An 18,072-nucleotide genomic window follows, 5' to 3' on the forward strand; every position below is an offset into this window, starting at 1 on the left:
GTGTGTATGTTGTATGTTTCTTTTTTTCATTATGAGAGAAAATTTTTACAATTTTTCGGTATAGAAAATTCAACAATGTTTACTTAGCTCCAGTTTGGTGAAAGCTCTTTTTTTTTTTTTTTTTTTTTTTTTGGTGTGACAATGTGAGCCACAGGTTTTGGAGTTTGAGAATAATTGGAGTTAGTCCTTCTCTGAATGTTTGTTATAGGCTACTGGTCCTGAATTTTTTATGGTTGGAAGGTTTTAATTACTAATTCAAGCTCCTCACTCATTATTGATCTATTTAAATTTCACATTTCTTCATCATTTGGTTTTGGTGGGTTGTATGTTTCTAAGAATTGATACATTTTTAGGTTATCCAATTGGTTGGCCTCTTGCTTTTCATCGTGGTCTCTTGTGATTATTTACATTTCTGCAGTATCCAATATAATGGCTCCTCTTGTATTTATAGTTGTTTTTATTTGTGTCTGCTCTCTTTTTTCTTAGTATTCTTATTGACATAGAATAGATGGATTCTTGGTTCTTGCTCCTGAGGTCAGAATTTTGGTCTCTACCCCACCACTGCATTTGTTTCAGAAAGATAAATAGTGAGGTGTGGGTCTAAAAACTAGGGATTCTGTTTTTACCATTGTAGAAATTCCAACATTATTTTTAGCTAAGGGAGAAAATCACCAAAGGCAAAAATTGAAGTGCCTTTTACAGACTAACTATTCCAGGTGTGGTCAGAGGGTCAGCAGGATCAGAGTCACCTAGAGTCTGTTGTGATGGAAAACTCCAGCTATAAAGCAAACCCACTGCATCAGAATCTGCATTTAAAGATCTCTAGTCATTTTCAGGTACTTTAGTATTTGAGAAAAGGGGATGTTAAAAGTCACCCAACCACTCTGAGGAACAAGATTTCAGCATTTTTTGTTTGTTAGGCTGCTGGCTGACTTCTCTACCAAGGGAAGAGGGACCACAGGAATTTTTCCTTGATCATCATTTTTTGCAGTGTTTTAGGCAAAAATTTCTAGAACTTTAAGGAGTCTTGGCATAAGGGGAGCATTATTTATTCTTAATGCTTCGGCCTTCCCCAGTAACCTGAAGCTATTAGGTCAGGCGAGGCACCTGGGTTTAACAAGTTCCCCAGGATTCGAGTCAATGCTCAAATCTGATATGTCTAACTTTATGTACATGAATTGTACATAATTGTATGAATTGTACATAAGCACATAGACAATGAAATACCTGTAAACACTTATGAAACCAATTTACTTCAGTGATTAACATTACAATAACATATCTTTAATGTGTTTTCTCTCTTCTACTTTAATTGTTGTAGATTCTGAGTATAACACCACTAAGGAATTTAGCCCTAGAATTCTGATTTTATATAGAAACACTGGGGATATTTTCTGATAGAACATAACTAAAGTTTGAGACTTTTGAGGAGAAAGTTAGACAGTATTTGGTAGTATGTGTCATTGTCATGAAACAGTACATTCTGGTGATGGCCTACCAAAAATGTCTCTCACTGATGATTTTTGACCTTTATAGCTCTTTGTGTAGCGGACTCAGCCTAATTTCAAAGACGACAGTAATTCTTTTGGATGGATTGCTTTTTATGGTGGTATAGTTTATATATGATGATTATTCAGTCAAGTCTCAGTTTAATGGTTTTATACAATTTTATGTACCTGAATATTGATGCCACAAGGAAGATGTTTGTATCAACAGCAAGTTTATTTCTGCTACTTTCCAGTCGCCTTCTCCCAGCAAAGGCAACCATTACTTGATATCTAATACTGTAGGTTAGTTTTGCCTATTGGGGTCTTCATATGACTGGAATCATACTGAATGTATTCTTTAGCATCTGGCTTTGTTCATGAAATAGAATGCACTTAAAATTAATTCACATTATTTGGTAGTTTATTTTTTATTACTGGGTAGTATTCCATTGTCTGAATATGTCACACAACTTGTTTCTAGCATTTGAGTTATGTTTAGTTTGGGAATATTATGGATAAACTACTGCAAAACATTATTAAACTTTTCTTCTGTGTGTGTACATGCAGTTTCAGTTCTCTTGGTTATATAGTTAGCATGAAAGAACTTCTGGCCATAGTTGTAAGAAATTGTACCTAACAATTTTATGAAGTGATTATATCAGTTTTTACTTTCACCAACAACATGTGAGTTCCAGTTTCTCCACAAACCTTGATATTGTCAGTCTTTTCATTCTAGCCAGTTTTGTAGGTGTGAAATGACATCTTGTTCCATTTTCAATATACATTTTCCTGATGACTAATAATGATGGATATCATTTAATGTTTATTAGGCATTCCTATATCTTCTTTTATAATATTTCTGTTGAAGACCTTTTGCCAATTGAAAAAAAATTATGTTGTTTTTCTTTTTGAATATAAAAGCTTTGTAGGATTTATAGGTGTATATGTATGTGTGTATTTACATGTGTCTTTTATATTTTTATAAAAATCTGGATATGTATCATTTTTCATAAGCATTTAATCTGAATTTTGGCTTACATTTTTAATATTGCCTTTGGAAAAATAGAAAATGTTTAATTTTAATGAAATCTCATGTACCCATTTAAAAATATTTGCTAATGATTTTTGTTTCCTAAAATGTACTTGACTAATTCTAAAGTCATAAGGATGTTTTCTTCTTAGAAGCCTTATAGCTTTAGCTTTTATATTTAGAACTACACTCCATCTAATTTTTTCTGTATGGAACAAGCTGGGGTCAAGTTTCATTTTGACCCAACACTATTTTATTGAAAACACTTTCCTATTCAATTACCTTGGCACCTTTGTTCAAAATTGACCATGGAAGTGAGCTCTGTTGTGCTTCATTCTACATCTATTCTTATACCAATACCCTACTTTCTTGATTACTGTGGTTTTATACTGAGTCAAAATCAGATTATGTAAATTTACCAATTTAGTTTTTCTAAATCAAGACTGTTCTTTCAAAATAATTTGCATTTTCTGTAATTTTTAGAATATACTTGTTAATTTCACTTGGGATTTTGTTGAATGTATAATTTGAGGAGAATGGACACATTACCAGTACATGAATATGAGTCATTACATTTATTTAGTCATTGAAATTTTAACAGTGTTTCAGAGACCTCTCATATTTTTCATTAGCCATATTTGTAGGTTTGTGATACTTTTGATACTATTAAAAATAGTCTTAAATTTTTCTTCCAATTCTGTGGCTCATTACGTTGCTCAGGCTGGCCTTGAACTTGTGATCCTCCTGCCTCAGCCTCTCATGTAACTGGGATTATAGGTGTGTGGCACCAGGCAAAGCTGTCTGGAAAATATTCTATGTAGATAATCATATGTTTGAAAATAATGGCAGTTTTATTTTTTTCTTTTATAATTGTCACATCTATTATTTCTCATTTTTTGCCTGTGGTACCCACTAGGACTTCCAGTACATTTTTTAAAATAGAAGTGATGTGAGAATATACTTTTGGCTACTGATTTTTGGGACAAATTACTCAGAATTTCACCTCTTAATTATGCTGTTTATTTAGATTTTTCATGGAAGGCATTCACCATGTTAAGTTCCTTTTTATTATTTGCTGAAAGTTTTGTCATGAATGAGTGTTAAATTTTGTTAAATGTTTTGCTTCACAAATTAAAATGGACCTAGATGTTTTTTTATTCCTTAGTGTAGTAAATTTTATATGTTCATTTTTGAGTCTTAAATCAATCTTATATCTGAGATAAATTTTACTTGGCAGTTATTATATATATATTGCAAGACTTGATTTGTTGTTTTTTTGTTGTAGATTTTTATAACTATGATCATGAAGAATAGTAGACTACATTTTCTTCTATTTGGCCAGTTTTCAATTTAGGGTTAAGTTGGCCTTATGATAGAAGTTGGGGAAAATTCATCCATCTTCTATTTTCATTTAATTTCAGTCAATGAATTTGATTTTGATCATTTAAATAAATGTTTGGTAGAAATTATTGGCAAAGTGATCTAGACCTGGCATTTTCTTTGTGGAAAGTTTTTGATTAAAAAATTCAAAGCTTTTGAATTAGGTCCAATTATCTATTAAATAAAATGCACATGAGCAAAAACCTTTCTAAGGTCCAGATAGCCTCACCAATATTTTCTAATTTAACACCATTTGGTCAAGAAACATAATCTGTGTGATTTTAATTTTTTTTTTGAATGTCCCTCCCAGCACGTGCTCTTTTTGGTGACTATTCCATATGCATTTCAGAAGAATGTGTACTTTGCTATTGTCAGGGGGAATATTCTACAGATGGCATGAGGTGAAGATAGTTGATAGAGTTTAAATCTTTTGTGCCAATACAGTATACTTGCTGAATCCTGGATGTTAAAACTTCACATTATGTTTTCAGTTTGTCTATTTCTTTTTTTTTTCATATTTTACTCCATATAGTTAGATATTTTAATATTAGATATCCACATATTTATGATTTTTATAGTTTCTGATTGCCATTTCTATGACTCTGTAATATCAATTTAAAATTCTTGTTGCTGTCCCTTATGTATTATAATGTGATTTTTTTTCCCCCTCTGACCAGTTTGAGAAATTTTCTCTTTTGTTTTGCTTTTCAGTTGATTGATTATGATGTATCTAGATGTGATTCACTTTGTCTCTTTCTTGGGGTTTGTTGAACTTTTTGGATCTGAGTAAAAGTGGCATAGAAAATTTTGGGCCACTTATTTTCAAACTTTTTTATTACCCTCTTTCTATCTCAAGAAAATTACTGTATGCTAAATAAAAACCACTTGATATTGTCTCATAAATTTCAGATGCTTTATTCCTTTCATCATTCTTGTTTTTCTCTTAGGATTTCATTTTTGGATAATTTATACTGACTTGTCTTCAAGTTACTGATATTGCACTCTGGAGTATGCAGGTAAGCCTGTTGCATTAATTCTTCTCTGATGTATTTTTCATTGCAAGTGTTTCTGTTTGGGCATTTTAAAATCATTGTTGTTCATCTTCTTCGCTAGATCCTTTAAGATACTTATTGTATCCATTTTACAAACCCTATTTGGGATTTCTGATATTTAGATAATCTCTGGAGTTGAGAACACCAGAGTGTTTTTCTCCCAAGAAATCAAATTTTCTTGCTTCACCTCATATCTTGGGACAGTTGGGATTTCTTTCAGCTCATCTGTATGGTTTTAGCTTTTCATACTTCTGGAGAGTTGTTTTTCTAATCCTTCTCTGGGCTTCTGCTTTTTGAGATCTCTCTCCGTGCTGTTTTGCAGGACTGCAGAGCCTTAAACGGATTCCTGTCTGCCCTTTTGCTCTTACCTCTACTTTGTATTTGAGGAAATCTCTGGGTGTCTGCTCAGGGGAAGATGGGAGAGAGCCTCCGTGGGCTATTCCAACTCTCCTAAACAGTCACCGTATTTCCCATCTACTCTGTGTTTGACTTAGGCTCATGAGGAAGAAATGCTGTCTGGGGTTTATCCTCTCTCACTGGGGCTTCTCAGCATTCTAATTTGAATTCCAATCTGCCATACCAACTTTGAGTGATTTCGCTCATGTTTTGGCAAATTCCTTCTCTTCTGGAGGATTTTCTTTCTGTCAGGGATGAAAGCAGCAATGAATTTCTTCTTTAAAGGGTCAGTAATTTATGGGCTTTAGTTCATTTAGGTTTCTTTAAATCCTCTCCTTGCTTCTGGGTTAAACATTGCGGATCTGTGGTTTATTTGGTGTGTCCTCATGATTGTAAATGATGAAATCCTGAAATTTTCCACATTTTAGTCAGAAATGAAGTCCTTGAACTGATGTTTAGAGATATATTAAAGTCAAATAAATGATGTTTATGAATCAGATAAAATAGTTCTTAATGTTCATAATTAATATCTCACTTTCTAAATTAATTTCTCTCTGGATTATCATACAGATATTTTTACCAGATGCCTTGGACTATTTTTAAAAAACACAAATCCATGTTTAAAAGAATATTTGCAACAATTTAGATATTAAAAAGAACATGAAAATATTTCACAGAATTTGTGTAAAGCAGAATTTCTAGTGAACGTTTTGAACAAAGCTCAAAGTTTTAGAAAGAGCTTATACTTTTCCAAGACACTTATGAATTGAAAGCTATATCATGGTCTTCCTCAGACCCTATTAATTGTCCTCCTATATTAAAATATTTAAAATTTATCTATTTTAGACTTATCTAAATTCTAAAACCATGAAGTTAATTTAAACTTAAATGTATAATGACTGCTTGTTTGTCTTCATTTATTTAATATATTTAACTTTTTGTCTTTTCAGGAATCCTAAAACCAAAATATTAAATTGAAAACAAACATGGCTCATCACATTACATTTATCTGGATAGTTTTGGTTCTACTTCTTCAGAATTTTGTATTAGCTGAAGATGGGGAAATAAGATCAAGTAAGAGCTGTCAGCATCGTCTCTTTTTTTGTTATCGGATTTTGATTCTGGAAATCAAATATTGGGAATTCAAAGAGTAGTTTTAAGGATCTTGTTCTTATTGTCTTAGATGCTATAATGTCCTAAGATAAATGAATTGTAGTTATAACTGAGAGGAAGAGCTTCCCTCAGAGGTAGTTTTGAGATTACTCTATGGTAATACCTTATCCTCTTAATCCATTGGGCTTTGGAGTACCCAGTCTGATTTGGAATCCATGTTCAGCAACTTCTGAGCTTTGTAGACATGGAGAGAAAATGCATGTCTCTTAGGTGGTTACCAGGACTGAATGGGATAATGATGCATGTAAGTGGCTCAGCACAGTGACCTCTGAGTAATTGTGACCAGGTTCTTCTTTTTTTTTTTTCAGTACCAGTGATTGAACTCAGGGGTGCTTAACCACTGAACCACATCCCCAACCCTTTTTTGTATTTTATTTAGAGACAGGTCTCACTGAGTTATTTAGGGCCTCAGCCTCCCAAGCCACTGAGATGATAGGCGTGTGCCACTGTGCCTAGCTTGACCATGTTCGTTCTGCCTCTGAGCAAGCTTGCATTAGAGACAAAGAGTTGTAATAATTGTGGATCTGCTACAGAGACCATTATGTATAGATAGCATAGTTTTTAAAAAAAATTTACTTACATTCACATTTAAAAACTCATAAACACCCTGCTATATATTAGTCTCTGTAATAGTTACATCGTATGGTTTGACAACTTGATTCAATTTGACTTCAAATTTATTAAAACAATAATAACTAGTGTTTAATCCCCCAAGTACTCTACAAAATAGATTACCTTGTCTCTATATTTTGAGGGTGAAAAGAGACATGTAAAATTTAGGGGACTTGGTGTCTTTCAGCTGGTTAGAGTGGTAACTGGTATTTGAACTATATTTTTGATCTTCAATTCCATTCCTCTGACACTATTCATCTCTCTAAAGAGGAGGTCCCTTGTATTTTGTCTGGGGTTCATAAATGCCAATACTTGCTTTTGTACTCATGGTTTTGGCTAACTTACAGTTATGAAATACATGCTCTGTGGCTCTGACAGGAGAAAGGTAAGGAGGGCCAAGAATAACCCTGTAAGATCTAAAACCACTGAATCAGGTGGCACACAAACACTAGCAGGTTCAGATAATGAGTCTCAGTATTTAAGAAGGGTCAACATTGAAAAGCTCTGCAAACACATCTTTCCTATCCTTTTGTTTCTCCCTCCAGACTACTAGAAGCATAACCTTTTAATCCCAGTCAAGCTTCCAAAACTAACAGAAGAATGGCATTCTCTTGGGCTTTCAGATTTGCCTCTCGGCAGAATTCCATTCCTGTGGTCCCTGCCCTATACATTGGCAGAGGTTGGTGGAGCTGGGTCTGCTATACCCTTCTGAGGGCACCACCACCTGCAGTATAGCAATTTACAAATAATGTCATGATCACTGTTGAATTTTTGTGTCAAATCCATGTTATGACAACTTTTTTTGTAACTTCTTGGCTGTTACATATATTCACCTCACAATAGTGTTTATTTTTGACTATGATGAGTGAGTTAAGATAATTATAAGTTTGGAGCTTCTTCATGGGAGCCTTGCCAACATCCCAGGTATTTAAGAAGATGTAGATAAGGAAGGGAAGGGAGGGAAGAAAAGACAAGAGAAGAGAAAAAATAGAAAGAGCTTAATTTATTCCTAACGAGATACAAAGACAGTAATACCCATTATCACAAATTAATTTTTCTTTAGTACTTACTTTACAATTATGATAGCTTATTTGAAAATATTTGCAGAAAATAAATCATCTTTATTTTAACTTTAAATTGGGAATCTGATCTCTACTTAAGGGAAACTACTAATATGAGTAAAATCATAGTATTCATTTCTTATTTCATTCTTTTCAATTCATCATCTCCGGGGAGATGCGATTTTCCCTATACTAAATGTAAATGTATCAAATATAAACAGAAATGAATGTCAAATTATATATTGTAGGTCATAAAATGATGGCTAATTTTGCTGTATTGAGTGCAGAAATTATAAAAAGGGAAAGCAATATGGCTGTTCCTGCCCACGCAGCCTAGCTATTCCCAACTTTTGGGTTTATTTTAACTAACCAGTTTGTCTTTTAATTTGTGTCTTTCTCATCTCTGGGCCTTTGTACTTGCTGTTCCTTTGGATTAGAATATATTCTTTTTCACCTGGTTAAAATACTCATATCTCAGATTGCCTATCAGCTTTCCCATAAAACCTTCCACAATTAGGTTGGTATCCCCTCTTCAGTGTTCACTTAATTCTTTTTACTTTCTTAAACCAGCCAGTTTTCTGTCTTACTAGACTGTGAACTTGTGAGCTTTTTGATAAATTTTATGGGTCTTTAGCATAATATCAGCACAGAGTAGGCCTACAATAACCAGGTTCTGAAAGAATGAAATAGGGTTAGAGGCTTAATGTCGTACACTGTAGAGTTAAGATATTTTTTCTTTCCGCAACTGCTTATAGTTTTTCTAGCTCTAACTTGCACCAAAAGATCTTTTTTCCTAATTGAACTTTAAGACTATCTATATTTTCCTAGTTATCTCAAAATAAAAATGTTTACAGAGAAAGAAATAGTTTTATACTCTTGAATATAGATTCATTGAAGCTGATGTTTTGCTACATAATTATTGGCTGAAGATGAGAGAGCAAACCTTTGGACACCAATATTGGATGTAGTGAAAGTGTTGACTGCTTTAGTGATCTTGTTCCATTTAACTTTTATCAATAATAATAGTATGAAATTGTATTAGCTAGTTAAATCCAAGTTGGCAGGAAAATTTTTTAATTTTTCCTCATTCCTTGGTTTATATTTTATCAATGTCTAAGTTTAGCATCAACCTTAGCATGTTTCATTCATTACTTAAAACAAGCAAAGATGTTAGCATGTATCCAAAAATTCATATATCTAAAACCACCTTTTTTTTTTTAAAGTATATATATATATATTTAACAAATGCACTCTGATGATTTTCCTTTTTACTTAGGTTGCCGTACCGCTCCGACAGACTTAGTTTTCATCTTAGATGGCTCCTACAGTGTTGGCCCAGAAAACTTTGAAATAGTGAAGAAGTGGCTTGTTAATATCACAAAAAATTTTGACATAGGACCCAAGTTTATTCAGGTTGGAGTGGTTCAGTACAGCGACTACCCTGTGCTGGAGATTCCCCTGGGAAGCTACGATTCCGGAGAGAATTTGATAGCTGCCATGGAATCCATACACTACCTGGGAGGGAACACGAGGACTGGGAAGGCCATCCAGTTTGCACTGGATTATCTTTTTGCCAAATCCTCACGATTTCTGACTAAGATAGCGGTGGTGCTTACAGACGGCAAATCCCAAGATGAAGTCAAGGATGCAGCAGAAGCAGCAAGAGACAATAAAATAACACTGTTTGCCATCGGCGTTGGTTCAGAAACAGAAGACGCGGAACTCAGAGCTATTGCCAACAAGCCCTCGTCAACGTACGTCTTCTACGTGGAAGACTACATCGCCATCTCCAAAATCAGGGAGATAATGAAGCAGAAGCTCTGCGAAGGTAAGCCCTCCTGTGATTTGGAAACATTGAACAATTGCAATTATTTTTGCATCTTGATATATAATTTTTTCATTAACACTGGTGTAGTTTTTTTTAATGTCACGTTATTTATGTTAGAGTTGAAGTGAGCACAGATTTCTGTTTTATATTCTGGATAAAAACTGCTTTTAGAAACAGTTACTCTTATAAAATCTAAATATAGAAGCATGATGTTTTGTTACATTTATTTTCCCTCTCAATTATAGTACATCTATTATGGGGATGGTAGAAAACAAACAAACTAAAATAAATCAACTACTTACATAAAACTACTGCTGAAGAGTTTTTCAGTATTTTTTATTCCAGTCTATTTCCTTTTAAGTGTCTTAGAGTTTGTCTCCCTAAAACAGGACACTATTATATGTATACTTTCACACACTACTTTTTACATTATTACATTTTGTTGTCTAAATAATTTTCTTATTCTTTTAACATGATAACAGAAAATCTTCTACTAAAGCTTATTTAGTAATTTCCCAGTTTTATACACTTAGCTTATTTCTAAGTTTTGTTAATACAAATAATAATAGTGAATTTGTGGTACATAATTCTGGATGGGAATTTCTCATTTCTTCAGAAAAAAGTGTCAAATTACTGACATTTGACAATATCAGGGGAAATGTTAAACATTGCACTTAAGAAAAGCTTAAATTCCTTCTTCATGGGACATTTGGAAATAAAGTGCTTAACAATGATTCTGTATCATTCCACAAAATCTAACTTCAAGTTTGCAATAACTACATAGTTTGAGAAAGTTCCTGTTTTTGGTAAACATTAATCTTGTCAGGGCACAGATATGTCTATATTAGGATTATTTGGGGAGAATAATTTGTTCATATTATTTGAATATCTATAGGCATTGAATATTTCATATACTTTAGAAGTAATATTAACATAAAAAGAAAAAGTTTACATATTTTCCACTTTACTTATGTAGACTCCACAAGTAAGTTGGTTCACATTTGATGGAAAAAATGCTATGTTTCTGGTTAGGGAACAAATTATGCCATAACTGTTCCATCTTCTTCATAATTTTTTTTAGTGGAAATAGTGAAGAAAAACATTTTAAAGATTTTCTTTACTTAAAGTATAGAAAATCAAGGATCTTCTCTAATCACACTTTGAAAAAGAGAGCTGCAGCAAGCATATGTGGTCATCACTGTGTTAATGAGCTGGGCTGGTTTTTGTCATCTTTGGGTTCATATTTTTTTTTTAAAAAATTATTAGTTCTAATTAGTTGTACATGACAGTAGAATGCATTTATACATTTTGATAGATCATACATAAATGGAGTATAATCTCTTGTTTTTCTGATTATACATATTATAGTATCACATGAGTCATGTAGTCATATATGTACATTAGGTAATAATGCCTGTTTCACTCTACTGTCCTTCCTTCCCCCATACCCCTTCACCTCCCTTTACTCCCCTCTACCTAATATAAAGTGACTCTATTCTTCCCTATCCCTCACCTGCTTATTGTGAATTAGCATCCCCATATTAGAGAAAACATTTGGCCTTTGGTTTTTTTTGGTTTGTCTTACTTTACTTAGCATGATATTCTCTAATAACTTTTCAGATTAGTTAGAATTCTCTTATTTTGAAGCCAGGCATATTTCAATATTAAAATAGACTTTTCATGAATAAATTTCACTTATTTTTTAAATACTAAAATATAAATTTAACTGAAAAAATATATCTGTTCAGTATTTCTTCAGAGTCTTTCTGTAGATATGTATTTTGGTAAATGCATTCTTTTTAACAAACTAATTACACATTAAAGAGTTGCTGTGCTTAAAAGGGGTAAAAAGGTCTTTCAGCTTAAATGTGCAATGTGCAAAAAAAAATGTGAAATCTTGCCAAATATTACTTCATCTACACTCAAAGAAAGAATGTAAGTAATGTCCATGTCTCTTTAGTTCCTTTATGTGCTATACAACAGTCATCATTCAAAATGCAGTTTTTGAAGTTATGCTTATGGAATATATGGGTTTTCTTGCACTTGACTTTTTATACCAATTAGATTAGGGTTAATGCACTAAATTAAGGCATTCTTCTCTTTCAGAATCTCAAGTCATGCAATTTGTATTTGAATCATTTGACCAATTCATATTTCTCTGGCACATAGTCCAGAAGTACTTAGTATCTAAGGTTAATATTTCCTAGTACTTTTCACTTTTACACTTTGCTATGGTTGCTTCAGAATGAAGTCTGTTTTTTTGCCTCATAATTTGTTTCATCTTCAAGGACTCACTGTTTCCCTGGAGGGATTGCCTCCAGTATTTTCCTGGTGTCAAGGCCATCACTTTTTAAATGGACAATTGTTCATTTATGGCTAAAAGTCATCTTCTTATTACGATTACAACTGCCCCTCTGTTACTCACTTCTGTCTCCTTTTTCACCCCTTTCTCAGAAAAAAGACAACATGAGATACACCTTATTAACAAGTTTTAAGTATACAATACTTGAACTGTGTTCATTGTCATAAGAACAGATTTAGGAATTTTTCATCTTTCCTGGCTAAAATTTGGTATCTCTTGAACAATTCTACATTTCCTCAAACCATGGACAACCATCACTTTTCTTTCCGTTTCTGTGATTTTGCCTACTTTAGATACCTCTCACAGGTAGCATTGTGCAGCCTTTGTCCTGTGACTGACTTATTTTACTTACCATAACATCTTTCAGGTTCATCCATGTTGTCTCATATGGTAGACTTTCTTTTTATGACTGAATACTATTTCACTGTACTTGTACACCATGATTTATTTATTTTTTATCCATTCATCCATTCTTGGTCATTTAGGCTGTTTTCACCTCTTGGCTATTGTGAACCATGCAGTAGTGAACCTGTACACAAATATCTCTTGATCCTGTTTTCATTTCTTTTCAATAAATTCCAGATGTAGGATGGCTGTATCATGTGGTGGTTTCATTTTTATATTTTTAGGAACCCTCATACTCTTTTCCATAGCAGTTAACAGTGTGTAAGAGTTTCAATATCTCAATATCCTTGTCTACTCTTGTTATTTTTCTGCTGTTTTTCCTGATAATGGCCATCCTAACATGTGAGGTGATAACTCATAGTAGTTTTTTTTTTTTAACCTGTAATAAACTGCTTTATTAAACTTCAAGCTCAAACAGCATTATGAGGAAAATATTCCCCCTTCAATGTACTGCAGACTGGTTTTTATTTACTAAATTCACCTGAAAGAGAGTGTATATTTTCTGGTGGAAAGGTGTCCTGTTACAATAAAGTACCACTTTAAAGTCTGTGAGTACCCAATACTATCTTGGTAGTTTAACAAAGGAAAGCCATACACTTCATTCTCTGGAGAAAGAAAAAAATCACTCACAAACTTATCCCATTGACAGAGACACTCCTTACCACTCAATTAGGTGATAAATTACAGTTCTTAAAAGTAAATGAAGAGTAAAAACAAAACACTGAGAGCATGTTCCCCTCTGTTTTGAAAAGTTAATTCTTAACTTTGATAGATTTGTTTTAGGGTGGATTAGAGAAAAACAACTCCTTACCAAAAACAACAGATCCTCCTTTGAACAAAGATGCTATGAAAATTGCTTTGACACATCTTGATTTTCTAACTATTAGAAATGACAACTCTTTTGCTCCAGAAATGTGGGAGAAATCACATGAAGGGATGCTTCTTTATAGGAAACAAGACATATATATTCATAAAAGTACTGGCTTCTTCCTCTGCAGGCCAAAGCATCCTTTGTAAGGGCTATCCAAACCATGCTCTGGAATGTTCATGGACACTAATTTTTTACCCCTAGTATACAAAAGCACTGGACTGAAAATGCTCTTTATTGTAAACAAATCAGTCTTGTGCATTAGTCTGTTCCTTTAAGTGCCAGAAGTGATTCCTGAGTACTTACTAGTTTAAGATGCAAAGATTTTTTTAAAAAATCACATAAATTGCTTCATGCTTAGCAATAGCTGCTGTAAAACTCAAGGTGCCACATTACAATTATTATTATTATCATCACTTTGTACCAAGTTTTACTGCTACTTTTGATGATGCTGGCCATGACGCAGGCTTCAAAACACAAAACTTGTGGTCTTCATTTGTGGTTGTTTCTTGATATAATCCTGTTCTGATAACTTGTCCCTCACATTCCAAAGATCTGGTCTACTAATCCTGGTCTCCAAAATGAGCCTTTTAGTCTCTTTCTCTTCCCAAAGAAACGAGTAGAAGTCACGCCAACTGCCGTTTTTGTAGGTATATCAGGAATAAGATCATTCTTTTTACTTGAGGAATGATGCCATTACAGTATGCAAAGTAAAGGCGACATTGCTCTTTAATCTTCATTTCCTACAACACAAAACCTGCACATGATCCGCCATTTTGCTCCATTCATGCTCCTCTCTCATAGTAGTTTTGATTTCATTTTCCTGAGGACTAATGATGTTGAGCATCTTTCATTTACTTGTTGGTCTTTTGTATGTTATGTTTGGGAAACCATCCATTCAAGTCCTTACCCCATTTTTTAATAGGGGTTTAAAAAAGTATCACGCTGTAGAACTTCCTTATTTATTTTTGGATATTATCCAATTATGAGATATATAGTTGGCAAGTAATTTTTCCCATTTTGCAGTTCTCTTTCCACCCTTTTCATTGCTTCCTTTGCTGTACAGACCTTTCCATTTGATGTCATTCCATTTTGTCTATCATTTCTTTTGTGTCTGTGCTTTTGGTGTTACTCCAAGAAATCATTTCCAAGACCAGTGTTTCAATCAGCTTTTTGTTGCTCTGACCAAAGGGCCTGACAGGAACAATTTTAGAGGAAGAAAAGTTTATTTGGGGCTCATGGTTTCAGAGGTCTCAGTTCATAGGAGGCCAACTCCATTCCTTAGGCTGGAGGTGAGGCAGCACATCATGGTGGAAGGGTGTGGCAGAGGAAAGCAGCTCAGGACATCATATCGGAAAACAGAGAGAGCTCCCTCACCAAGAATAACACATATGCCCCAAAGGCAAGCCCCCAGTGACTCACCTCCTCTAGCTATACCCTAACTGCCTACAGGTACCCCCATTTAACCCTGTACCATGGATTAATGTACTGATTAGGTTAAGGCTCTCATTTGTTTCACCTCTGAATGTTCTAGTATTGTCTCACCATGAGCTTTTGGGGGATACCTCCTATCTAAACCATAACAACAGTGTTATAAAGCTATTTTCCTTTGTTTTCTTCCAAGAGTTTTATAATTTTAAGTCTGATGATTAATCCATTTTGAATTGATTTTTATGGGTTGGTGGAAGAAAATGGTCCAGTTTTATTTTTTTTTTGTTTGTGGATCTAGTTTCCCCAGGGTCGGAGTTAAGGAAATGATTCTTTCCTCATTGTGTCTTGGCACCCATGTCAAAGATCATTATATATGTGTATGTCTTTACAGGCCCTCTTTTCTGTTGCTCTAGTCTTTATATGTGTCATTATTTCAATTCCATACTGTTTTGATTACTACAACCTTATTAGATAATTTGAAACCAAAAAGAATGAGGTCTATTTTTTCTCAATATATTTTGGCCATTCATGGTCCTTTGTGGTTTTACATGGATTTTAGGGCTTTTTGAATCTGTGGAAAAATGCCCTTATCATTTTAATAATTATTGCATTAAATAAGTAGGTAGGTCTTGGTATTATGAATATTGTAACAATATTAAGGGCTTTCAGTTCATGAACACTGGATTGCACCATGTATTTGTGCCTTTCAGTAATGTTTTATAGGTTTCAGTGTACAGGTCTTTATCTTTGGGTAAATTTATTTTTAAGTATTTTAATTTTTTGATGCTATTGTTAATGGAATTTTCTTAATTTCTTATTTGAATTATTTGATAGTGTATAGAAGCCCAACATTTTTTTTATGTTGAGCTTGTATCTTGCACCTTTGCCAGGAGAGGTAGCAGTGGTATCTTTAGAATTTTCTGGTGTTAGTGTTATTTGAATTGTACAAATATGTGTATATGTGTGGATGGTGTATCAGCAAATCAGGGTAGTTAATATTTCTGTCTCAAATATTTTTAAACATTGTTGATTAATATGTAACAATGGTACTTATTTATGGGGTACAACATGAAATTTCAATATATTTACACAATGTGTACTGATTAAGGATAACATTTTCATCTCCATGTATTGTTTTGCATTTAGAACCTTTGAACTTTTCTAGCTATCATGGAATATATAATAGATTATTGTGAACATAGGTCTTCTACTGTGATCTAGAACACTGGAACTTATTCTATCTAATTGTGATTTGCTCCACAATAACCAGCATTCCTCTATTCTCCTTCTCTCCACCCTTCACAATCTCTAATAATCACTGTATTATGCATCCAAATCTATCATTGAATCTTTTAAAAATATTCACTTGAGAGAGAGAACAATCAGTATTTATCTGACTTATTTCTCTTAACAATGTCTTTTAGTTTCATCCATTTTGCTGCAATGATACATGGGTATCATTGGTTTTAATGGATGCATAATTTTCCATTGTGGTGTGTATGTTTACGTGCACACACATGCATATATATACACACACCACACTTTCTTTATTCATTCATCCATTGATGTGCATCTAGGTTCATTTTATATTGTAGCTATTGTGAATAATGCAGCAATAAACCTTGGCATACTGGTGTTTCTTTGATACACTGATATAATTTCCTTTGGATACCCTCACACACATACACACACTCCCAGAACTGTGATAGCTGGGTCATATTGTAGATCCATTTTTAGGGTTTTCTACGTGTAAGATTATGTCAGGTACAAACAGAGATAATTTCTTGTTCAATTGGATGTCTTTTATTTTCTTGTGCCTAATTGCTTTGGATAGTACTATTTTGAATGGAAGTGGTAAGACTGGACATCCTTGTTTTGTGCCAGATCTTAGAGGAAAATCTTTCAATGTTTCACCCTTGAATATAAGGTTAGCTATGGAATTTTCACATAATTGCCTTTAGTATGCTAAAGTACATTTCCTAAATACCTTATTTTTTGACATTCTTTATCACCAAAGGATGTTGAATTTTGCTGAATGATTTTACTGGATCTATCTTGAACTTGAGATATAATCTTTAATCTACCTGAGTAGCTGGCATTACAGGTGTGTGCCCCACGTCTGGGCCTCTTTGATCCTTGTGATAAGCTGCTGAATTCAGTTTGTTATCAAGGAATCTTACATCTTTATTTTAGTGATATTAACCTAGTTTTCTTTTGTTGGTTTTTTTTTTTTTTTTGCTGTTGTTTGTTAAAAGAATAAAGCTAGTCTCATATGAAGTGAAAGAATTAGAAAGGATTGTAATTAATTCTTCTTTAAATGTTTGGAAGTATTCACCAATGAAGGCATCAAGTTCTGGGCTTTTTTCTTTGTGGGGAGGTTTTAATTACTGATTCCATCTCCTTCATAGACATACATGTCTTCATATATTTTATTTTTTCTTAATTCAATTTTGGCACGTTTTATTTTTCTAGGAATTTATTTCTAGAGTATCCAATTTGTTTGCATATAGTTCTTCATAGTAGTCTCTTATAAGATCTTATTTCTGTTTCATCAGTTGTAATGTCTCTTTCATTTCTGATTTTGTCTTGTATTTTTTCTTGGTTAATCTAGGTAAAGGATTTGCCAATTTCATTGATTTATTTAAATAAAACAAACTAGTTTCATTGATTTTTATATTGTTTTTCTATTCTCTATTTCATTTGTTTCTGTTCTAATTTATTTTCTTCCTTCTAACTGTGGCTTAGTTTATTCCTCTTTTTTTTAGATTTTTGAGACTTACAAAGTTATGTTGCTTATTTGAGATCTTTATTTTTTTCGTAGATATTTATCATTACAAACTTGCCCTTGGTACTATTTTGCTGCATCCTATAAGTTTTAATGTGTGTTTTTTTTTTTTTTTTTCCATTTGTCTCCAGATATTTTCTAATTTCCCCTTTGATTTCTTCTTTGGCCCAATGGTTGTTCAAGAATGTGTTGTTTAATTTCC

At 33.3% G+C, this 18,072-nt stretch overlaps 1 protein-coding gene across 1 annotated transcript in view; it reads left to right on the forward strand.

Moving 5' to 3' along the window:
* COL21A1 (collagen type XXI alpha 1 chain) overlaps window positions 1–18,072 on the forward strand; it is a 169,400-nt gene that overhangs the window by 48,160 nt on the left and 103,168 nt on the right. Inside the window, exons 3-5 of the mRNA XM_079148069.1 lie at window positions 4,845–4,913; window positions 6,296–6,419; window positions 9,468–10,019. Of these exons, the coding sequence (XP_079004195.1) occupies window positions 6,332–6,419; window positions 9,468–10,019 (640 nt within the window). The 5' untranslated portion in view covers window positions 4,845–4,913; window positions 6,296–6,331. The remainder of the gene's footprint in view (window positions 1–4,844; window positions 4,914–6,295; window positions 6,420–9,467; window positions 10,020–18,072) is intronic.

Source organism: Sciurus vulgaris, assembly GCF_902686455.1.
Source record: "Sciurus vulgaris genome assembly, chromosome: 7".
NCBI lineage: Eukaryota > Metazoa > Chordata > Mammalia > Rodentia > Sciuridae > Sciurus > Sciurus vulgaris.